This window comes from Perognathus longimembris, chromosome 15, assembly GCF_023159225.1.
Source record: "Perognathus longimembris pacificus isolate PPM17 chromosome 15, ASM2315922v1, whole genome shotgun sequence".
NCBI classification, from domain to species: domain Eukaryota; kingdom Metazoa; phylum Chordata; class Mammalia; order Rodentia; family Heteromyidae; genus Perognathus; species Perognathus longimembris.
This window is the reverse complement of record NC_063175.1, coordinates 9,713,075-9,738,249: the sequence shown is the minus strand read 5'-3', so window position 1 is coordinate 9,738,249 and position 25,175 is coordinate 9,713,075. Positions and strand designations below refer to the sequence as shown.

The following is a 25,175-nucleotide window of genomic DNA, read 5'->3' as shown; positions in this document are numbered from 1 at the left end:
TTTCCAGAAACCAAACACAGAACAACTGGATTAACTAATTCCTACTTAAGAAAAAAGCCAATGCCTAAATTAGGTTTTAAAATATCTATCTTCAGGTTTTTATTTTGTAGCTGGCCTTATTCTACGCATTTCCCACAGAACTGTTCTCCGTGTAGTATTTCCTTTCCAGGAGAGAGGATACCTGCCCTTCCTAGCAGTGGCACATACTCTGTGGAGGCAAGTTCAATCCATTCTGAGTTTTGCCGTCTTCACAGCATTGGCAGTGCACAGGGGAAACTGGAAAGTTGCTGCATATTTAATATCTTGCAGAAAATATAGCTATGGTATCAAATCTTCAACTTCATAGATCATATCTCTTAAGAATATTTAAAAAACCATTTAATGCAAATTAAAAAATTTTAATAGTGCTGATAATGTTTAGGACTGGCCAAAAAAAAGGGCATGGTAGATATGGTGGCACTGACTGCAATCCCAGCATTCAGGGCCGAGGCAGGAGCTGCAGGACTGGAGGCCAGCCTATGCTATTCAGCAAGACTTTTGTTTTTTTCCGGCCCCTTTGGGGCTTGTACTCAGGGCCTGGACGCTGTCCTTGAGCTTCTTTTGCTCAAGGCTAGCACTCTAGCACTTGAGCCACAGCCCCACTTCTGTCTCTTTCCGTAGTTCATTGGAGATAGGAGTCTCATGGACTTTCCAGTTCAATCTGGCTTCATCCATAGTCCTCAGATCTCAGCTTCCTGAGTAGCTAGGATTACAAGTATGAGTGACCAGCAACCCACTCCCCCCACACTTCTTTTTTAAAGAGACTGTCACATGAACTGAAGTTTCAGGAATGCGTTAGACAACAATGGCTGTTCTAAGTGTATTCCAGTCTCAATGTAAGAGATCTGAGAAATTTCCCAATAGCTTTCTAACTGCCTGTGCTATGGAATTGACAGCTGTCAATCTCATACCTGTATGAATTCAAAGATTGAGGAGAATGGGATAAATCTGGTTTTGTATCAGCAGGTTTCAGTGATCTCACACAAAACTAGACAAGATTTTTTTTTTTTTTTGTGCCAGTCCTGGGGCTTGGACTCAGGGCCTGAGCACTGTCCCTAGCTTCTTTTTTTTTTCTTTTCAAATTTTTATTATCAAACTTATGTACAGAGAGGTTACAGTTTCATACATTAGGCATTGGATCCTAGCTTCTTTTTTCTTATGGCTAGCACTCTACCTCTTGAGCAAGTGCCACTTCTGGCCTTTTCTGTTTATGTGGTGCTGAGGAATCGAACCCATGGCTTTGTGCATGGTAGGCAAGCACTCTACCGCTAAGCCACATTCCCAGCCCACAATATAAGATTTTAATCACATATTGCCTATTTACAACTCAGTTGGATATATATGAAGGAGTTTGACTACCCATGTTTTCTGTCTAAATGAATAAATCCTTGCTATCACTCCATTGTACCAAATGCAAACACAGATAACATATTATATTTCTTCTATATAGGACACAATTTCCTAAGAAAACAATTGATGATACTTACATGTAGATAAAATGTTTAAGATGTGAACTCTTTAGATATGACTTTAGGAACTATACAATGTATGATAAGATCTAAAGTGCACACTTGTAATATCAAATACTTTATGTGGAAATAACTTTATGTGTATCTACTGTAGCTTTTAGTTGGGGGAAATATGACTGGAACACAGATTAGGTGTTCAATATTAGGCAGGAAACAAATGATACTCACCTTAATTGATGTTGACTGCATGGCTAGGCTGCTCATTAAGAAACAATATTTCTAAGACAAAAATACTTCAGCAGCAGAATCACTTCCTTATGGCTTTTTCTACACTTGTCATTATCTACACTGTGCACATATTTCAAACATTTATTCTATATTCATTTTCCCACTGAGAAAACACATGTCAACCTTTATATTTAAGTGAGAGAAATGAATTAATCTTTCCCATTTATAGTTTGGGATATTTTCATTAACAGTCAAAATGCAATCATCAAAAATGTAAAGTAGCAAAATAATAAAGACTAAAGCACTTAGAAATCACAAAGCACATTAAGGCATACAATAAACTATTGCAAATGATAAAGCAGTGAACACAAACTTTGCTAACCCCCTTTTTGGGGCAGTATTGGGGTTTGAATTCAGAGCCTTATGCTTTCTAGGCAGGTGTTCTACCTCTTGAGCCACCTCTAGCTCTTTCTGCTTTAGCTCTTTTTCAGATAGCGTCTTGTGCTTTCTTACCCAGGATGGTCTTCAACTGTGATTCTCCTTTCTGTGTCTCCCATATAGCTGGGATGTAAACTACTATGCCCAGCTTGTTTGCTGAAATGAGGTCTTACTACATTTACTTGGACTGATTCTCCTTTGTCTCCCAAGAAGCTAGGATTATAGGAGTGAGCCACCATGCCTGGTTTTGTTATCCTTTTATGTAAAGGATGCAGAGGTGTCTTTCCAACACAGAACCATCATGAGCCTATGAAAAGACAGCGCAGACTTATACACAAGTGTGTGTGAGCACAACCATGTGCATGTAGACCATATTATATGCTATATAATATATACACACAATATACATATACATAGTACACCTAACTCACATAAGGCAAAAATTCATGTGTTTAGGTAATCCCCTTCTCCCTCACAGAAAACATTTAGCAGATATTCAGGGAGATAGTGTCTGCTATGATGCATTTGGCCAATTTTTTTTTTCCTTTGGCAGTACCAGGAGCTTGTGTTTGCTAGGCAGGCGCTCTATTGCTTAGGCTATGTATGTTCTCAGCCCTTTTCTGGGACCTTGTGGTTTTTCTAGGGGCCATTCCTGGACCACAATCCTATCTACACTTCCTGAGCAGTTGGGACTATAAGTGTGCACCTTTATGCCTGGTCCTTATATGGCCAACTTTTGAAGACTAGTAGTAACCACATATATTCCACTGCAAATGGACTGATAAATAAAAACTGCCAAATGGATAAAGAAAATAGAAAAGGTTCATTGGTGGTCAGTCAAAAATAGTAAGTGAAGATTGAAAAATATTAGTTATACCAGAGACTTACAATGATAAATCAAACATTTGAAGAAGGGTTGATATGAATTTCGTATTTAGAAGGCATTAAAGCTGCAGTACGAAAACAACACAGCACTCTGTTGCTTTATGAGCCTGTGTGTAAGGCCTGCTCAAGAGTAGCCTGTAGCATTCAAAAAAGTATTCTGGAAGAAAATATTCATTAAAAAAATTTCATTTTGTCAGTTTATCTCATTTTACAATTGAAACAGTAAATAAACTGAATTTGGAAAGTATTTTATAGGAATTAGGTTATCTTTGAAAATTTGCTCAGATATATTTACAATTTTATTTGAAGAAGGAAACTGTGTTCCAGATTAAGTTCAGTAATTCAAAGTTTGTAATTTGCCTAAGTTTGAACAGAAAGGGCGTGCCCTCCACAGCACTGGGTAGGGGCGGAAGGCGAGAGGGACCAGGGCCCCCACGTCCCTCTCCAGCGAGCGGTGGCTCACCAGCTTCTGCCCACACACGATGCACACTTATTGCTCATTTTGGGGGGCTTAGCTGATTTTGTTACAGAAGTGTTTAGAGAACACTGTGGACACTTTCTTTAAAGTTATTCCACCACCTCCTAGGATGATAGGGGTTTGATTATTTCAATAACAATAATAATGTTCCAAGGAGGTAGGGTGACTCTGTCTTACTGACCACAGCTTAGAAGAAAGCCTTTCCATTTTCTTTTCTGCCATGTTAGAACAAGCAGACAATGAAAGTGATTCACAAAAACCACACAGCCCACATCACGACCCACGTCAGGTGTGAAAGCACTTTTTTTTTTTTTTTTTACCTGACAAGTCAAAACTGTGAGACATGCTAAGTGGCCGCATTGCTGAAAAAAAAGAAGAAAACAATAGAAAGGAAATATTTCAGCTGTTAGGAGTATATAGGGAAGAGAAGAAAGAGAGCAAGGTAAAAGCAGCCCCTTAGTGATACATCTTAGATCGGAGGCAGAAGCTGCAGGGAGAGAATCAGAAAAACAGCAAAATCACACAGGACTCTAGTTTCAGTTCTATCACTAAGACTAGGAATGAAAGAATATAAGAAAAAAAGAACAGCGTTTGAAAGAACAAGCCACATGTAAGATACAAACACTTTAACATCATAAAATAAGATTTTTCACTTACATATAAAATAGAACAAATAAAAAAGGACTATGTTTTACAACATAATTTTAGGAATAATGTGTGGTATTTTTAGAATACACATATCAACAGCAATGAAAATTTGGCCCTGCCTAAGAGCGAAGTTTCTGATACAGTATTTCAGTGAAGCAGGTGTCGGCAAGCCCGCTGTGTTGGGTTCATGGCCCCTGTGGGGCTAGGAGCCCACGGTGCCCAAGTCCAGGCCTTAGCTCTGCCTCTCATTTGCAGGGCGACCCGGGCAAGTTAGTCAACCTCATTGTGCTGTGGTTACATCACCTACAAAAGGGAATAATGGTACTTATCTCACAGAGTTGGTATAAAGGTTAAATTACTTCATACAAAAACAGGGCTTGTGGAAACAATTCATAATACACACACACACACACACACACACACACACACACACACAAAGAAGACTGACAGGAAAGTAAAACAGGCTCTGTTAGGGGATTATAGCAGCAGGAGGGTAGAGAGTGAATAAAGGTGAATATGGTCAAAGTGCTTGTGATGGCACTTACTAAAACAGAACAACGAAACCTGCTGAAATTGTTTTAAGAAGGGTAAAGGGGAGTCTGAGAGGGAGTGAGGTCAATAGAGTCAGTGTCTACATATATGGAAAAGTCACAATGTAACCCTCGTTGTACAACTAATGATTGCTAATTTAAAAAACATTAATAAAAAGGGCAGTTTGAATGGTGCTTATTACATAGAAACATGATTTTTATTTTTTAAGAATAAAATATTTCTTTCCTGTTGAAATAATTTAAAAAATATTACATAAAATAAAACTGTTGAACATGGGTAGGCTGTAGGGTGTATAAACTTTTTTGTAATACTAGAGACTGAATACAGAGGCCTTGTACTTGCTGAGCAAGGGGTCTGGCACTAACTACTACACTAACCCTTTTAAAATTTATTTTATTTTGAGATAGGATCTCAATTAGTTGCCCAGGCTGGCCTTGAATGTGCAATCCCCTTCCTTCAGACTCCCAAACAGCTAGAATTAGAGACATGCGCTCAGCTGTGGTTTATATCTTAATAGTGTCTTAAAAATGGTCATTGCAAAGACTTGATGAATTTGTGTATTCATGAAAGAATTACCTTTTATCACCACAGTCCAAAACTCCGGCCAGTACTGGATGCTAACGCATCAAATGTGGACATCTGTCTGTGATCTAGGCTCAGACTTCTGTGGCTGTGCAGAGATGGCCACATCAGCCACAGTTCTTCATGGGAAGGACTTGGTGACCACTGTCCTCTCCTACAAAGCATTCTCCCTCTCTATTTCAAAGCCGCATCTACCAAGGCTCCAAACTGACGCAGCCAAAGCGGTGTCTTTGTCTTACTTCTTCCCTCCTTTCTTCCAAATCCTTTTTCTACCAACAAGGTAAGATCACCTGGGATGTTAGCGATTTCTCCTTCATTTTCTCATCACCGTATTTCACAAATCCTTACCACTGTCAACTAGGTCCATACTGTCTTCCCTGACTTGAGTTCTGGGAGCCTGACATGCAACTAGGGGTTCTGCCAAGAGGAAAGGACAAGCCCCCTGTGGCCCATGGAGGCCCCCCCTGCAGGGGCACACCGGGTTTCATCAGGCAACCATCTCCTCACTGTAGGTGCATACCGGTTCCATCAGGCAGCCATCTCTCCAGCTGATGGGTTCTATTACTCCAATTTAATAGACTATTATCTTTGTGGGTATGTGTGTGCATTGTGCTGGTACTCGGTCTTGATCTCAGGGCCAAGACACTGTCCCTTAGTTTTCTGCTCAAATCTAATGCTCTGTTACTTTAGACACAGCTCCATTTCCAGTTTTTTGGCAGTTAATTGGAGTCTCATGGACTTTCCTGCCCAGATGGCTTTAAACTGGGGTCCTCAAAGCTGAACCTCCTCAATAGCTAAGATCACAGGCATGAGCTACTGTGGTACCTTCACATTTACAACCCAAAAGCTCACTATGTCTATGTCTTTTAAAAAATGATATGAAGATGAAATATTGGCTTCAGTCTCACAAATATTACAAGTCAATGTTTTTAGAAGCACATATGTCACCAAGGAGAATGTGCATCTTAGATGGGACAAATAAAGTAACTGTTATGCAACAATCATATGCACTGTTTGGTGGTTAGAAAGTAATATTTTAATTCAGGCCTAATGTACAAGTTAAGATGAAACTTTCAAATAGGCATTTTACTTTAGTTATTTTATAGGAAAGTAGTTAAGGCTTTTTGTGTTGATAAGAAACATCTATCTGCCATTCTGAAGAAATATGCAATTCTATGCTGAACATTGTGGTACACACATAAACTATTCAGGAGGCAAAGGTGGGAAGACTGAGGTCTGAGCCAGCCAGAGCAAAAATACCAGACCTTATCTAAAGCAAAAAGGCTGGAGGCATGGCCCAAGTGATAAAGCATACCTATCTAGCAGGTGTGAGGCAGGTGTGAAGTCAGAGAAACTTCTGCCAACCTTACCTAACCAAATTCCCCCAAGCATACTTTGATAGTAAAAAAAAAAAAAAAAAAAAAAATGGAGATCTGCAAAAAAATGAACCCAAATCTCTTACTTTCCTTTTAAGGTTTAAGATTATATGGTATCAGATTCTAGAAGTCTAAGATTGTCATACAAAAATCAGTTTCTACAGCAGTCTGATTGTTGTGATATACTGACTCTGAAGGCTAAAATAAAATAACACATATTCAATATAAAATTGTTGTTTACGTATTCCAGATGAGTATCTGGAAGCTAGCATCTAAATATAACTTTAAAAGTAAAAATGGAGGAATATGGAAGTAAAAAAGGCTTGGAGTGGGAGATAAGACTGTTACTCAAAAACTCTCAACAAAGGAAAGCCTAGGGTCAGATCACCTCATTAATGAATTCTAACAAACATTCAAAGAACTAATGAGAGCAAATGATTATCTTTCTCAATCTTTTCTAAAACTCTGAGGACTTTAAAAACACTAAATATGAAAAAAGAAAAAGAAAAAGAAAACTACAGGTTAATGTCCCTAGTGAATACGGATGGATACTCAACAGAAACCAGCATACAGAACCCAACAGCATGTCATTATCAGTAGAACAAGTGGGATTTCTCTCTGAGATAGGAGGATGGCCCAACAGATGAAAATGACCTAATGGGATACACGATCAACAGAACCTCATGATTGTCTCAAAAATACAGGGAAAGTGTGTCAGGCAAAATCCAACATTCATGTTGTAAACTTTCAACAAACTGAGAGTACAGGAAAATGATCTCCACATAATGAAAAGCCCCCAGCTAACATTATCCTCTACAGTGAAAGATGACCAACCATAGTACTGATGGTCCTAGGGAAGACCATTAGTCAATAAAGACATTTCTGTAAATGAAAAGAAAAAATAAGAAAATAAGTAAAATTGTTCCTGTTTTAAACAATATCTTATATGCAGAAAACCCTGAGGATATCATTTAAGAAAATAAAAACACCTTAGAATAAATTCAGTAAAGTCACAGGATCCAAAATCAGTATAGAAATATCTGTAGTGTGTTCATATGCAAGGTCAAACTATATGAAAAACAAGTAATACCACTTGTGACATTACCAAGAAAGAATAAAATACCTAGGAATATTTGTATGATGAAAACTGTAAGAAACAAACAAATGCAAAGACATATATCCACATAAATGACAGCTATATACAAATTCAGTGTAATCACTATGAAAATCGTTTTTTTTGTTTTTGAGATAAGGTTTCACTGAGTTCAGGAAATTGACCCTGAACTTGCTAGCTAGCCCAGGCTTATTCCAACTTGAGATCCTCCTGCTTCTGCCTCCAGAATGCACCTCTACTGCCTGACTTCCATGAAAATGGTAATGGTAGTTTCTATAGAAATAGAAAACTAAACCTAAAATTCATATGAAAACACACAAAAAAACAACAAATAACCAATCAGTCTTGAGAAAGATAAACAAAGATGACAGCATCATACTTCAAAATGGATAAGACTGAGTTATGTAAGTGCAAATCTGTCTCAAAAATAAAAAAGAATAAATAAAACGTACATAATCCCAGAAAGGACTGGAATACAGACATATAACACAGACATATCAGAACAGAGAAGCTTGAAATATGTATGTATGTATGTATGTATGTATGTATGTATGTATGTATGTTCAAGTGATTGTCAGAAGCACACCAGGGAGAAAGTATACTAAGTTTCTTCAACAAATGGTGTTAGAAAAATTGAGTATCTATATTTAAAAGAATGAAACTGAACCTTTATCTCACACAAACAGTAGCTTCAAATAGATGGACGTGTTAAATATAAGATCTGAAGCTGTAAAACTCCTATAAAAAACACAGGAGAATGGCTCCATGACACTGGTCTTGGCAATCAACTCATGACTAGGACACCAAAAGTACAGTTTAAACAAAGATAAAATGAAACAATCAAGGGGAACTAGATCAAACTAAAAAGCTTCTGTTCAGCAAAGGAATCTATCAACAGAGTGAAAAGGCCACTTGCCTCACTGGGGAAAATATTTGTCAACCATGTAACTCCCAAGGAGTTCATTAATATCCAAAGTACATAATCAATTTCTATAATACAATAATAACAAAAAGTCTGATTTAAAAACAATCTGGGTGGGGCTGGGAATATGGCTTGCCTTGTTTACATGAAGCCCTGGGTTCAATTCAGCACCACATATATAGTGAAATGAACTACATGTTATGGAGACAATTGTTATATCACAGTTGTAACTACTTTCAACGTCTCATGTGTATCTGTAGCTTCTATTATTGATGATGTTCTTGTATCACCTTCCTTTGGTTGTACCTACACTATCTCTGTAATCTTATCTGAGTATATTGGAAACCGTGTATACTGGTATTGGAACTAGGAAATTGAAAGGGAATACCAAAATTGAGAGACACGGGGTAAAAAAAGACAAACAACTACAAAAGCAATACTTGCAAAACTGTTTGGTGTAAGTGAACTGAACACCTCAGGGGAGGAAAGGGTAAGGGGGAGGGGGGAGGAGGGTAATGAGGGACAAGGTAACAAACAGTACAAGAAATGAATCCAATGCCTAACGTATGAATCTGTAACCTCTCTGTACATCAGTTTGATAATAAAAATTTGAGAAAAAAAAAAAAAAGAAAAAGAAAAGGCCAGAAATGGCGCTGTGGCTCAAGTTGGCAGAGCGCTAGCCTTGAGCAAAAAGAAGCCAGGGACAGTGCTCAGGCCCTGCATTCAAGCCCCAGGCCTGGCAAAACAAACAAACAAATCCCAATCTGGGTGCCAGTGGGTGGCTCAGGCCTGGAATCCTAGCTACTCATAAGGCTGAGATCTGAGGATTGTGGTTCAAAGGCTGGCCTCTAGTCCTGCAGCTGTCAGTCTGAGCAGGGAAGCAGTGATACTTGAACAAAAATGTTCAGGGATAATGCCTGGGCCCAGAGTTCAGGCCCCACGACCAGCATAAAGTAAACTACCACAAAGACAACATATGAGTGATTATAATTAAATGAAAAAAATGTCCAAATGAACCTACTCATCAGGGAAATAAAAATCAGAAGCACAATGAGAGATCACCTCACACATATTAGGATAGAACTAGAACACTTGCAAACTGTTGAGAATACACAATATATATAGCCTCATGAAACATACCGCTGAGTGTGACGCTCAGACCTGTAATACTAGCTACTAAGGAGGCTGAGACTGGGAGGACTGCAGGTCAAGACTCTGTCTCAAAAATTACCACAGCAGGCTGGGAATGTGGCTCAGTGGTAGAGTGCTTGCCTAGCATGCATGAAGCCCTGGGTTCCACATAAATGGAAAAAGCCAGAAGTAGAGCTGTGGCTCAAGTGGTGGAGTGCTAGTCTTGAGCAAAAGAAGCTCAGGGACAGTGCCCAGGCACCTAGTTCAAGCCCTATGACTGGTAAAAATAAAATGAATGAACGAATAAATAAATAAATAATCAAAGCACAAAAGGATGGTTTTGTGCCAGTGATAGAGCATCTACTTAGCAAGCTCAAGGCCTTGAATTCAAATCCCACTATTGCAACAATAAAAACAAGCAAAAATAGGGCTGGGGATATAGCCTAGTGGCAAGAGTGCCTGCCTCATATACATGAGGCCCTAGGTTCGATTCCCCAGCACCACATATACAGAAAACGGCCAGAAGCGGCGCTGTGGCTCAAGTGGCAGAGTGCTAGCCTTGAGCGGGAAGAAGCCAGGGACAGTGCTCAGGCCCTGAGTCCAAGGCCCAGGACTGGCCAAAAAAAAAAAAAAAAAAAAAAAAAATACAACAAAAACAAGCAAAAATAAATCAGACATAGCAAGTTCACTTCTGGTAATCTAACTTTCCAAGTTGAAATGAGGATCTTGAAGTGAAATTAGCATCCCTGTGTTCCTTGCAGCGCTAATCACAGTCAAGATGTAAAAACAAGCTAAATGCCCACTTACAGATGAATGGATTAAACAACAACAACAACAAAAAAAACCCAGGAGATATACACTCAGCAGCTCTATAAAAGGAGGGATACTGTAACATGTGGAATGTGGGTGACCCTTCAGGACATTATACTGTGATGATAGCCACTCACAGGGAGAGAGTACATGAATTTACTACTGGGAGCTATCTAAACTGGCCACATTCTTAGACCAAAACCAGGGACTAGTGGCTGCCAGGGCTAAGACAGAGTGGGGAGTTAGTAATATGGGGGATCACCTAGGCTGCAGAGCATGTTCAAGTGCAGCCTGGGTCATGGAGCGAGGCCTTCTCCAAAACAAAGCAAAAGAAAACAAAGGACAAAGAAAGGACAACACGTTTTCTATGGCACTCTGGTGCCCTAGGAGTGCACCTTCCTAATGGGTGGGAAGGAATGCTAGTTTCTTCTCCCCTAGCCATTTGCGTGGCCACTGTTCATGTTCATTCGTATCAGCACAAACCCATGTGGCACTCAGTCACTACCTGGAGGACTGTGAGCAGAGCCTATGCTCTGTATCCTCAGTTACTTGAGCAACAGAGGTTCAAAACACTCCTGGAAAAATTAAGGGAGCAGATGCAACTACCCAGCTGGCTCATCCCAGGACGTTAGACCTGCTTTGCGCCTTGCTCTGTCTGTCTGGTGCTCCCACAGAAGTTCCAATCCCAAGCCTTTGCCTGTTTCACTCCTATAAACCATAACCTCATTAACCTCATTTTTCTCATGGAAATGTAATTGTCTGACCTCACAGTTTTATTGAAATCTTTTCTACTAATGCCATTATTCATTGTCAAGGTGTAGTACCTTTTTTTTTTTTTTTTTTTTTTGCCAGTCCTGGGCCTTGGACTCAGGGCTTGAGCATTGTCCCTGGCTTCTTTTTGCTCAAGGCTAGCACTCTACCACTCGAGCCATAGCGCCCCTTCTGGCTTTTTCTATATTTATGGTGCTGAGGAATTGAACTCAAGAGATTCATGTATATGAGACAAGTATTCTACCACCAGGCCATATTCCCAGCCCAAGGTGTAGTAATTTTTCATTTCAATAATGCAGTATAGCACAATAACTCTATAGGACCATGTCACTTATATCACCATAGTGGTTCTTACTCTTCTGAGGCTAGGGGTCCTTCAGGAATACATATTCCTTACTTTCCTCTCTCTGTACACTTTGTGAAGTAAGCATGTCAGCTTTTAGGGTCTTCACAGACCTTCCTCAGGCCCATTCAAGGACTCTTAGCAAAATAACTCTTGATTTTTATAGCTTAAATGTTTGGCTCAAAATTATATAAATGCTTCTGAGGATTTATTTGGTAGGCTTGAAATACTTTTTTGGGGGGGTGCTGGTCCTGAAGTTTGAGATCAGAGCCTAGCTGCCATCCCTGAACTCCTTTTGCTCAGGCTAGCACTCTACCACTTGAGTGGCAGTACCACTTCTCAATTTTCTAGCAGTTTATTGGAGATAAGAGTCTCACAGATTTTCCTACTTGGGCTGCTTTCAAACCATAATCCTCGGAGCGCAACCTCCTGAGTAGCTAGGATTACAGATATGAGCCACCTGTGTCTGGCAACTCAAAACTTTTTTTCCCCCAAATTCACACAATTTTATTTTATTCTTTCTTGTATGGGTACTAGGGCTTGAACTTTTTTTTTTTTCTTTTTTTGCCAGTCCTGGGGCTTGGACTCAGGGCCTGAGCACTGTCCCTGAGCTTCTTTTGCTCAAGGCTAGCACTCTACCTCTTTTTTTTTTTTGTCCAAGACTCATTTTTTTTATTATTAAAAAAATTTTTTGACACGGTGTTGTGCAAAAGGGGTACAGTTACTTAATAGGGCAATGTGTACATTTCTTGTGATATCTTACATCCTGTTTTTCTTTTCCTTGCCTAGATCAGTTAGACATATATACAATAGACAGTGTATCAAAAACATATACAGTATCCACATGGCCTATGCCAAAGGAAATTCACTTAGGACTTTAAATGTAACATCAACAATAGAGTTTGCTTATCCTTGCCTTATATGAACACACATACATAGCTTTTGAGCTATTGTGATCCCCTGAGAGGACTATTTTTGACCTTTATATGTTGAGTAGTTGTTTGGTTTTAGTTACATAATGTAGGGTCACTGACCCAAACCTGAGGAAATACCATTTGACAAGAAGTTTTTGGTTTCAGCACTCTACCTCTTGAGCCACAGCATCACTTCTGGCCTTATCTGTTTATGTGGTACTGAGGAATTGAACCCAGGGCTTCATGCATGCTATGGCAGGCCCTCTACCACTGAGCCACATTCTCAACCCTCAAAACACTTGAAAAACTTGTTGCCATAAAAACCTGAGAAGGATAAATGGATCCAACCTTCACTCAATCTAGCTTTGTAATCAGTAGGTACATTTAATTATTTTAGTATGCATGGGACTACTTTGTCTACTTTGTCCTGTGCAAAGGACACAACAAGAACTGTTGGGGATTCATCTTGGCCTTAAGGGGGGAAGGGCGATGAGAGCGCTCCCGAGATGTCTCCCTTCCCCCAGCCCTGAGGCAGTGTGGAAGTGAGCCACACCTATCTCCTTCTGGGTCTGGAACCAGAAGGGGTAGCTTTGAGACCATCCCCCACCTTGAGCCAGCAAGCACGTGTGCTCCCTTTTCGCGTGGGCTTTGCCCACAGGGCAGTACTATGGGTAGTGATGTTAGCCCATGAAGGAGGTCCTTGGGAGCTGCTCTTGGATGGACAAGCTCGCCAGCCTATCGCCAGCTCATGCTCAATCCTAGTCATCACTACTATATTACTGTGAGTCCCTCCCGATTAAATTGGATTGCTCTCTGAAGCGTCTCCGAGATCCATCTGCGCCTGGCTTCCTTGGTGGGTAAGGAGGGAGGAAAAGGGGATCTCGTTCGGCCACGTGCACCTTAGGCTAGCCCGTGTCCCTTTGCTCCACCTTGGCCGCCTGCTGGTCAGGTGCCCAGGGGAGAGGGTGAAAAGGGGAGCACTGATAAGGGAGTAAGCTTAGCATCCCCACACTGGGGGAGGTAAATCTAGCCGGGCAAAGAACAATATGGACATGGTCCTATTCTACAGAGGTCACACTGTGACAGCGGCGCTGGGACAGGAACACGGTGTAGAATGGCTAAATGCCAGGAATGCAGTCAGAGGCTGGCGTGATAGACACAGCCTGGGCTAGGACACTGTTGCACTGGAAGAGAGGCAGACTAGACAAATCCAGAGAAAGAAAAACCAATAGGACTAGGTCATGGGGCAAGAGCAAACGGTGATGGGGAAGCAGGCTGGGGTGACTTGGGGGAGGGGAGTGGATGACCTCAAGTGCAAGCATGTAGCTTGTCATGCTTGGAGGACTCACACAGGCTCTCTAACTAGTATAGAGCTAGATGTACAGATGCAGGCTCTGAGTGTTCAGAGACGCCTGAGCTACAAATCGGGAGCTGGAAAGCAGCCGGAAACAAAAACCATGGGAGAAGACGTAGCTGTTCTGAGAGCAAAGAGCCCAGGACAGAACCCGAAAAACCAAGAAGACTCTGAAAGAGGAAGAAAGGGAGAAAATCAAGAGTGCAGTGTCATAGCACTGGCTTCTAACTGGTCAGGTACCACTGGGAATCTCTTGGGTATCTTTAATCTTACACACTGTAGGAGAGTTGTAGAAACAAAAATGTTTACAAACATCTTATAATATTGGTCTTGCCCTATCAAAGTCATAGATGCTTAGACTACACATTAAAAATACTTACTATTAAAAATAATAAGGGAGTAAGCTACGTACTATCAGATAATAAGGGGTATCCTCATCATCCAACCCCATAATTAAGATGACAGAGATATGAATAAAACCACATGTCTATTACCTATATGTGCTCATGTGTCAAAGCTTCTCAAGTATTTTGCCATGATGCTACTGAATTCTTATAGAAGAACCATAATACAGGTAAGAAGATTCATGCCCAGAGAGTTAAAGAGATTCCTCAGATCTCAGCCTAGACGTTGACAGAGCACAATGCTCTCCTGTAGTTTAACATCAGATAAGGAAAGCATTTGCTGTCCTATAATTTTGAACATAAATTTGAAGTGTGTGTGTGTGTGTGTGTGTATTTGTATGTGAGAGAGAGACAGAGAGAGATAGAGGAAAAGAGAGAACATGGGAGGGAGGGAGAGAGACAGAGGGGGAGAGAGAGAGGGAGGGGATGTAAACCGAGAGCCTCCAGACCTTCATCTACCTTGTTACTCTCATGTGCTGGTTGTATAAAACCATTTCCCACTGGCAGCTCGAGTGTAGGAGGCAGTGGACTCACCTAACCTACTCCGTCTAATTTCCTCTGGTGATACAGGCCGCAACTTTCTTTCTGCTTTAATTTCTTCTAATATTCTTTCATGGAGGCTCCGTGGTCGTGGTGGGGTTGGCTTCAGTTTTCTGGCTGAGACCTCAGGAAAAAAAAAAAGAGCATAATGGTGAGAGACGTGAGTACTTGCTTCTAAATAGTTTTAAAGGACATCTATCACACAGCATAATATTATGAATTACAGCTCATTGGCTGCAGTACTACCTATAGAAGACTATGTTCAAGTCATTAAGAAACAAGATTTCTAAAGCAATAGGGACACTTTCGGGTTTCATGTGATTTATTTAGTCATATGTGCTCAATAACCCAAGTTTTGCTAAAGTCACCATCACATTTTTGAGGAACTTGCCCAGCCTTCTGATGACTCCAATCTTCTCCATCCTATGGTTGGGGAAAGAAAGGCTCAAGGAGGCTGGCTGGCTGGCTCAGGGGGTGTGTCTGTTGAAGGTTGGAGCTGGTGTGCATGCCAGGGACTGGCCCCTCTCCACTCTGCTCACCCGCCCCGCCCTCCTACAATCATTTCCAGGATGGCTTCTTGTCCTTCCACAAAGACTTCTGCTGTAGATGTACGCAAACCAGGAAACAGCATTTTCTGTCACCTTATATACACATTGAGTGGGTATTAGCTCTTAGCTGGGGGAAATGAAATAAAACAGAACCAACATTCCAACCACATTAGTGTATTCTGACTTTCCAATCTCTAGGAAGAAACTTGCTAGCAAAGGGAGATAGTTTTAGCAGGCAAGTTGACTCTAAAAATAATGTCAATATGACACTCCCAAGGAGGGGTAGTAGCACTATAAAGTATTGGAAGGGCAACTCACACTGAAACTATCAACTATTTAGTTAGTTGCTATTCAGCAAGATTTTGCACCATGACTCAGGTTGTTTTCAGTAAAACCATTCTGGGGCACAGCTATGTACTAAACAACTGAAATGAAAACTTTTTCTGGCTTTTTTTTCCTTCTGTTTATGTGGTGCTGAGGAATGGAACCCAGGGCTAGGCAAGCACTCTACCGCTAAGCCACATTCCCAGCCCCTGAAAAAAACTGTTTGTGACTTAAGAATGTAACTTTCGGTAGAGCATGGTGGGGGTACATGCCTGTAACCCCAGATCTGGGGAGGCTAAGAAGCAGGATGGCAAGGTCAAGGCCGGCATAAGATACATAGTGAGTTAGCTCCAGGCCAACCTCTGTTCTCAAAAAAAGGAATGCACTGTAACTTATAGTTGTACTTCATCATATCATTCTCAGAAAAAATAAAAAACAACTCAGTGGAAAAAGTAACCATTTTAAAAAGCTGAGTTCCAGAAAGAGTCCCTAGAGGAGAATTCACTATGCTATCACCAAAGAAGGAGTGTCGAAGTGTCAGACTACATACTGGATTTAAAGGAGGTCTTGATCTGATAAAGTCAAGGATGATTTCATGAGCACTCTTTTTTAACCGAGGGGGAATGTCGCCATTCACCTAAAAGGAGACAAAAAGTAGAAAACTACGTGACTACAGATCTATCATTTTACAGTTTTTAGTACCACTGTTATCCTAAATCGGTCACCCAAGGACACATTTCAAATCAACAGAAAATAAATGCCTGTGAATCATAGCAAAATAACTATGAAATTAAAGACAAACCCGAGTTATACTAATTATATCATGTTAGAAAATTATATATGATATACATCAGGGTTAACAGAAAGTTTCAGAAATCAGAATGTGAACAGAATAAGAAACACTGTGGATTATTGAGAACTTCATAATTTAAAAACCTATTCACCTCTTATTTGCATCACTGGTAACATGACTTACATTCTGCAGATTAAACTCAAGTGCAGAGAGATTTGCTTCTCTTCACAGAACTGGCAAATGAAAGATCTACAGTCCCAACTTCCCTGTGAGCTCTACGCTAATGTCTTCTTCCTGAAGTAATATGTTAATAACTATTCTGAGAAATGTAAGAAACCTTCAGAAAGGTAACAGCTGAAACGCACATTCAGAGTCTCCATAAGGCCAGTTGTGACCATTTTGTTCTATTTGCCTCCCAGTCTGGTTTGACCACTACCTCTGTCTCTTGTGATAAGCCTCGAAGAGTCTACCCAGCAGCCATTAGGCTGTGCCCGCCCACAAGCCTGAATGAGGTAGAGGGGCCTATAGCAGGTGTCAAAGCAAGTGCTGCATGAGCCAAGCATGCACAGGCTTCCCGGTGCCTGGTTTAAGAAGGACACTGGGCCAGGTGCCAGTGGGTCACACCTGTAATCCAACACTGAGGAGGCTGAGATCTGAGGAATGGGGTGCAAAGCTGGCTTGGGCAGACAAACCCAGGAGATTCTGATTCCTAATTAGCCAGCAAAAAGCTGAAAACAGAAGACTGGCTTAAGTGGTAGAGCACCAGTCTTGAGGGGAAAAGTTAAGGGAGAGTATCCTGGCCCAGAGTTCAGTCCCAGTACTGGCACACAATAAAAGAAGAATGTGTATAGGTAGGACCTAGAAGCAAAACTAGCAGCCTAACCTGGCCTAGCCCCTACTGTGGCCTTTGTGGTATGTAAAATGAAAATAAACCCATTCATATAAAAAAATTTAATCAGGCTTTCCTATTGCTTACAATTCTGCCCCAGAACAGAATAATATGTACCTTTCTAGCTCATATGTGTTCATTCTACCACAGCAGAACCGAGAAGAGATTAACAAGGCAAGGTTGCAAGTTCTACTCCCAAACAAGCCGAACACTGAATTTCCTCATCCTGGGTCACAACTGTGAAGGTGGACCAGTCAGTGTTCACACTGAAGATGGCTAGGTGAGCAGAATGTGTGTGAAGATCATTCTGCAGTGGCCTATGCACTTAGCTTAACATACATATAGCATACTTTCTGAAAGTATCAGCCAAAAACAGAAAGGGACCTGGGTGGACACAGAAGTAGATCTGCCCTACAAACTCCATCTTAGTTCTGAGCCACCATGACATAAGAAAACAAAATCAAAGAACATCTTGTAATACTTCTAATACTACAAAGACTGAAAAATAGAAAAAAGATCCTTAAAAAAGCACTGATATTAGAAAACAATGTTTGGTACTATATCGTAAGCATTTAAAAAAAAATGACTTTTCATCTTCAAACTTAGTAGTCAAAATCACACAGGTAAGCGGCCAAACCGAGGAGCAAACCCAGGCCTCTACTTCCAGTGCTCTTAGACACTGTGCTTATTAGTAGCATGTTCCTCTAAAAAAGATACCCACCCTTACTCATCAAGAAACCTAAGATTAAAACAAGGAGGGCTGGAAATACAGCCTAGTGGTAAAGTTCTTGCGTCTGGGTTTGATTCCTCAGCACCACATATATAGAAAAAGCCAGAAGTGCCGCTGTGGCTCAAGTGGCAGAGTGCTAGCCTTGAGCAAAAAGAAGCCAGGGACAGTGCTCAAGCTGAGTCCCAAGCCCCAGGACAGGCTAAATAAATAAATAAATAAATAAATAAATAAATAAATAAATATTAAATAAGGATACATTCCCACCTGACTGCTTCTATGTGCTTTGGGTTTCTTTCCTTCCAAGTGAGGGCGAGAGCAGCCACCTCACAGGGCAGCAGTGTACTTCACATTAGAAATCAAGTGTAAGACGCATGGCTGCTCACTGATGCTAACTCTACTGTCCACTAATCCCTGCAGGCTGACGTACCATGCTGAAGCAGGGGACCCTCCCCAACCCAGCCATTCTCGTCCTTGCTTCTGCCCTCTCTAAGGTGATCCTGCGACAAAAGTGCCTCACTTTCACACAGCATCCTAAGTGCTTGGCCCTCCCTTCTCTGACAGAAATGAGCACAGCTAGCTGTGACAGGAACAGGGCCAGCAGCTCACATCAGCCATGCTCCAGGAGAAGGTGCAGGCCTCCCTCATTTCTCCTGGAAACAGTTTGGATGGAGATGGAGAAGCCAGTCCAGGCGTATGTGCAGTGCAAGTGGAGAGAAGCACTCAGATTCAGGATACCTTTTTTTTGGTTGTTGTTCCAATACTTTGACTTGAACTCAGGGACTTCGCTCTCACTTGGCCTTTTTGCTCAAGGCTGGCACTCTACCACTTGAGCCACATGTCCACTTCCTGGTTTTTTGGTGGTAAATTGGGAGATAAGAATCTCTCGAATTTGTGTGAATGCTCAGATGCCAGCCTCCTGAGTAGCTAGGATTACAGGCATGAGCCACCAGCACCCAGCTAGATTCAGGATACATTTTAATGATAGAGCTTCAGGATTCACTGATGAGCTGGAGGTTCCACTTTTCAGAGCTTACCAAGGATTTCACTGCAGCTAGCCACAAAATTTTACATACTAGGATACAGAAAATAGGTTGCTTGCAACTAGACATAAAGAAATTTGTTTAATAGACCCTGGCATGATAGTTGTGGTTAGAAAAGATGCAGCCACTTAGAAATGATGTTGTTCTTAGTCACTAGGGAAATGCAAAAAAATAAAACAAAACAAAACCCACATCGAAATTCCATCTCACCCCAGAATGGAATGGCTGTCATCAAGAAAACAAACAACGAGGAGAAAGATGGCGCCGAGACAATAGGGAGGCACCCCGACTCGCACCAATTGAATAGCGAGCTGGGAACTCCAACACCCAACACTCCACCAAGAACCCAGCAAAACCAGCATCCAGAAGCAGTGGAGAAACGCAGGAAAACAAAAAGGAGCAAAAAAGAAGAACCGAAAACCTACACGGAGCCGGAGATTAATCGGGGCACCCTCCCCCCACCAGCCGGCCCTGGCCCAAACAGGGTCAGGCTGGGAAAGGGAAACCCGGCGATCGGCAGACAGGTTGCCAGGAGCGCAGAATCCATATAGCGGGAGACCCCACGGACACAAAGCAGGGTGCGGACCAAGACACACCCAGCAGCGACGAGAAGTTCGGGTCCACACCGGATTCGGACAAGGGAACCCAGCGCGGCAGAAAGAGGGAACGGGGGAGCCACCACGACACTTCGCCAACCCCTGAAGGGCCAACGGCGGTGCGGGACACGCACACAAAGCAGCAAAAGTGAGTCCCCCATAATCCCTTCCCCCAACGGGAGACCCAAGCCCGACAAAGACGATATATCTCCCTCCCTCCCCCTCCCCACTCCCGTGGGAACAAAGATTCCCCAAATCAGGCGGGAAGCTCCCAGCAGGCACTGGGAAGCCAGTCTAGCAGGGGAAGGGCGGAACAGCCCCAAGCCCCCAAAGGTTCCTGAACTGGCAGAACCGGCCCCGTCCCCTTCCCAACAGGGGCCAGGGATGGCCGGCAGGGCAAGCCCCACCCGAGGCGCCTAGACCTTGCGGACTCTTACAACTAAAATCACAGGCGCTGGTGGGCAATACCAGCCCAGCAGGGTCACCTGAGCCTGATCTCGTTCCCCCTCCTCGAAGCGGAGGCGAGGTCTGAGGGTGCCAAGCCACACCCGGACAGTCGATCCCACTGGGCCCCACACATACTGCTTCCCCCCCCCAACGGACTCGCGGGAGGGCGCAAGCACAACCCAACAACCCAGGGCTCGCTCTGGGAGGCAGACCCCACTTAAGTGCCTGTTGTAGGGGACTCACAGTGCACAGGAGGGCGGGGCCCCGGCGAAAGCGCCCGCTCTGATAGGCGTGCCCTGCACTGGTGGGCGGGGCCACAGCGACAGCACCTGCTGACGCAGACACGCCTACACAGAAGGGAGGGAAGAACTACACAGACTTCCAGATGCGCAAATCACAAAGAAACATAACTCAGTTCATCAAAGGACAAGCCAACTCGCCAGCTCCAAAAAGCAGCACGACTGGAGAGGAGATGGAGAATAAAAAAGCAAATGAGGACATGTTAACAGGAATGATCGAAACCGTCAGAAATGAAATCAGAAAACAATTCCAGGAGTTTAGAGCGGAAATCTGGAAGGACACCCAGGAAGCCAAGAAAGAAATGGAAGCAAAACTGGATACAATGCAAGCCTCGTTTAAAGAAATGGAAGCAAAAATGGATACAATGCAAGCCGCCTTTAAAGAAAATCTCCACACCCTGAGAATTGAAATGCATGAAAAAATAGATTTAAAATACAACTCTTTAAAGGAAGAAATTTCCACGATCAGAGCTGATATGACAACCATGAATAGCTCTCTGACATCCATAAACTCCGCAATTGAAACCATAACACAAAGAGTGGACCATATGGAATCCAGAATCTCTCGCCTGGACGATGAAGCAGCTGACAACAACCAGAAAATGACCACACTCCAAGAAAAGGTGAAGCTTCAGGGAAGATTACTCCAGGAACTAATGGACAAAGACAAGAGATATAATCTGCGTATAATTGGAATAGAAGAAGGAGCCGAATATCAGAGCAGAGGGCTTAATCATGTTCTCAATAAAGTTATTGCAGAAAACTTCCCCAATCTCACAGGGGACCCCATCCAGGTAACCGAAGCCTATAGGACACCTGGCAGGCCAGACCCCAGGAAAACCACCCCAAGGCACATAATATTCAAGACTACAGACCTCAAGATTAAAGAGCAAATTCTGAATTCAGCCAAAGCGAAGAAGGAAACTTTTTTCAATGGGAAGAGGATTCGAATAACATCCGACTTATCCACACAAACTTACCAAGCTCGAAGTGAGTGGAAGAACACCATCCAAGTACTTCAGAATAACAATTTACAACCTCGGATCAAATATCCAGCGAAACTGGAGTTCACATTCGAAGGGAGAACCAGATCTTTCCACACCAAAGAGGAGCTAAAGGAGTATGTGAATAAAAAACCAGCCCTACAGCGAATATTAAGAGGGGAAGCCCACCCAACAGAGATCGTAAAAGACACACAGACAGATTCAGAAAGAAACTTCAATAGCCAAAGTCCAGCAGAAACACAAGCTCACTAAAGACAAGAAGAAAAAAAAAAAAAAACAACAGGAAAAAACAGCCCAACAAGAAAATGGAAGGAGAAAAAACACCCTTATCCTTGATCTCTTTAAATATAAATGGCTTAAACTCCCCGATCAAGAGGAGCAGACTGGCAGAATGGATCCGCAAGCAAAAAGTTGACATCTGTTGTCTACAAGAGACCCACCTTACAGCAAGGGACAAAAACAGGCTTCGAATGAAAGGATGGAGCAAGATCTACCAAGCAAATGCACCCACCAAAACGGCAGGTGTAGCCATCCTGATCTCAGACAAGCTGGATTTCTCTTTAAAGTCCACTCAAAAAGACAAAGAAGGACACTACATATTGATACAAGGAAAAATCCAGAATCAAGACATCACGGTGATAAATGTATACTCACCGAACAAAAGAGGCCCGACATATGTCAAGCAAATTCTCACAGAATTACAGAGCAAGATAGATGCAAACACAATCATAGTGGGTGACTTTAATACTCCTCTCTCTCCAAGAGACAAATCCAACACCCAGAGGATTAGTAAGGGAGCTGAGGACCTAAATAACACCATTGCCCAAATGGATCTAACAGACCTATATAGAACCTTCCACCCTACAGAGACCCAATACACCTTCTTTTCAGCAGCCCATGGATCATATTCCAAAATAGACCACGTCATAGCCCACACAAAGAACCTCAGCAAATACAAAAGAATTGACATCATCCCATGTATTATATCTGATCACAGTGGATTAAAGGTAACCCTCAACAACAAAGGATACCACAGAGCCTATACACACTCTTGGAGGCTAAACCCCACGCTGCTATCCAACACTTGGGCCACAGATCAAATTAAAGATGAAATCAACGAATTCATAAACCACAATGACAAAGAAAACACATCACAAAGAAACCTATGGGACACAGCTAAGGCAGTACTGAGGGGCAAGATCATTGCACTCAGTACCCACATTAAAAGAATGGAAGCAGAGCAGGTGAATACCCTCACGATGAAACTAAAACAACTGGAGAAACAAGAAATGACAGAATCTAAAACGACTAGGAGGGGAGAGATTACAAAGATTAAAGAAGAGATAAATCTGATTGAAAATAGAAAGACCATTCAACAAATAAATAAGACTAAAAGCTGGTTCTTTGAGAAAATAAACAAAATTGACAGACCCCTTGCAAGACTCACAAAAAAAAGAAGAGAAGAGACTCATATACGTAAAATCAGGGACTCCACAGGAAAAATTACAACAAATACACACGATATTCAAACAATCATAAGGAGCTATTTCCAAAACCTCTACTCAACAAAAAACAATAATTTTACAGAAATGGATCAATTCTTAGAGAAGTACAAACTGCCCAAACTGAACCAAGAAGAAATAAATCAACTAAATAAACCAATAACTTACGGTGAGATACAGGAGGTAATCAAGAACCTCCCTACTAAGAAAAGCCCAGGCCCAGATGGATTCACCAATGAATTCTACAAAACCTTTAGTGAGGAGCTAATTCCAATACTCCTCAAACTCTTCCGCGAAATAGAAACGGAGGGAAAAATCCCGAACTCATTCTACGAAGCTAATATCATACTCATCCCCAAACCAGGCAAAGATCCAACAAAAAAAGAGAACTACAGACCAATATCACTAATGAACACAGATGCAAAGCTCCTCAATAAAATATTAGCTAACAGGATCCAGAAAGTGATCAAGAATATCATACATCATGACCAAGTAGGCTTCATCCCTCAGTCACAAGGATGGTTCAACATCCGTAAATCAATCAATGTAATTCACCACATAAACAGAACTAAAATCAAGAATCACATTGTTATCTCAGTCGATGCCCAAAAAGCCTTTGACAAAATACAACATCCATACCTATTAAAAGCTTTGGAGAGAACAGGAATAGATGGAACATTCCTCAAAACAATAAAAGCCATATACAACAGACCAACTGCTAATATCATATTAAATGGAGAGAAACTTAAATCATTCCCCCTAAACACAGGAACAAGACAAGGATGCCCACTCTCCCCACTTCTGTTCAACATAGTACTGGAATCCCTAGCCATAGCAATAAGGCAAGAGGAGGACATCAAAGGGATCCACATCGGCAAGGAAGAAATCAAGTTATCCCTATTCGCAGACGACATGATCTTATATCTCAAGGACCCAAAAAACTCAGTACCCAAACTCCTACATCTAATAAACCAATTTGGCAAAGTAGCAGGATACAAAATCAATCCACAAAAGTCAGCAGCTTTTCTGTACACCAGCAATAGACAAACAGAAAAGGAAATTATGGAAACGATTCCATTTACAGTAGCCAAAAAAAGAATAAAGTACCTAGGGATCAACTTAACCAAGGACGTGACGGACCTATTCAATGAAAACTACAAAAATCTAATAAGGGAAATCAAAGAAGACACAAGGAGATGGAAAGACCTCCCATGCTCATGGGTAGGCAGAATCAATATAGTGAAAATGGCCATACTGCCCAAATTGTTATACAAATTCAATGCAATACCTATCAAAATCCCAGCCACATTCTTCACTGAAATAGAGAAACCAATCCATAAGTTCATATGGAACAGCAAAAAACCTAGAATAGCCAAAGCAATTCTAGGCAAAAAACATAGTGCAGGAGGTATCACCATACCAGACTTCAAGCTCTACTACAAGGCCATCATAACAAAAACAGCATGGTATTGGTATAAAAACAGATCGGAAGACCAGTGGATTAGAATTGAAGACCCAGAAATAAAACCGCACTCTTACAGCCAACTGATATTCGACAAAGGAGCTAAAGACATACAATGGAATAAACATAGCCTCTTCAACTACTGGTGCTGGGAGAACTGGGCAGCCATATGCAGAAAACTCAAAGTAGACCCAAGCCTATCACCATGCACCAAGATCAACTCAAAATGGATCAAGGACCTCAACATCAGACCTGAATCCTTGAAACTACTGAAGGACAGAGTAGGAAAGACACTAGAACTTATAGGCACAGGAAGGAACTTCCTGAATAGAGTCCCAGGCGCACAACAAATAGGGGAAAGACTCAACAAATGGGACTACTACAAATTAAAAAGTTTCTGCACAGCTAAGGTCATAGCCACCAAAATAGAAAGACAGCCAACGATATGGGAAAGGATATTTACCAGCACAGCAACAGACAAAGGCCTGATATCTGTCATCTACAGAGAACTCAAAAAACTAAGCCCCTCCAAGCCCAATAAAC

At 41.8% G+C, this 25,175-nt stretch overlaps 1 protein-coding gene across 3 annotated transcripts in view; it reads right to left on the bottom strand.

Annotated features, from left to right (window-relative positions):
- Spire1 (spire type actin nucleation factor 1) overlaps positions 1-25,175 on the bottom strand; it is a 175,713-nt gene that overhangs the window by 28,075 nt on the left and 122,463 nt on the right. For all 3 annotated transcript variants that reach the window (XM_048363613.1, XM_048363614.1, XM_048363615.1), the window contains 2 exons: positions 16,421-16,507; positions 14,993-15,122 (listed from right to left, as the gene is read on the bottom strand). In XM_048363613.1, the coding sequence (XP_048219570.1) occupies positions 14,993-15,122; positions 16,421-16,507 (217 nt within the window). The remainder of the gene's footprint in view (positions 1-14,992; positions 15,123-16,420; positions 16,508-25,175) is intronic.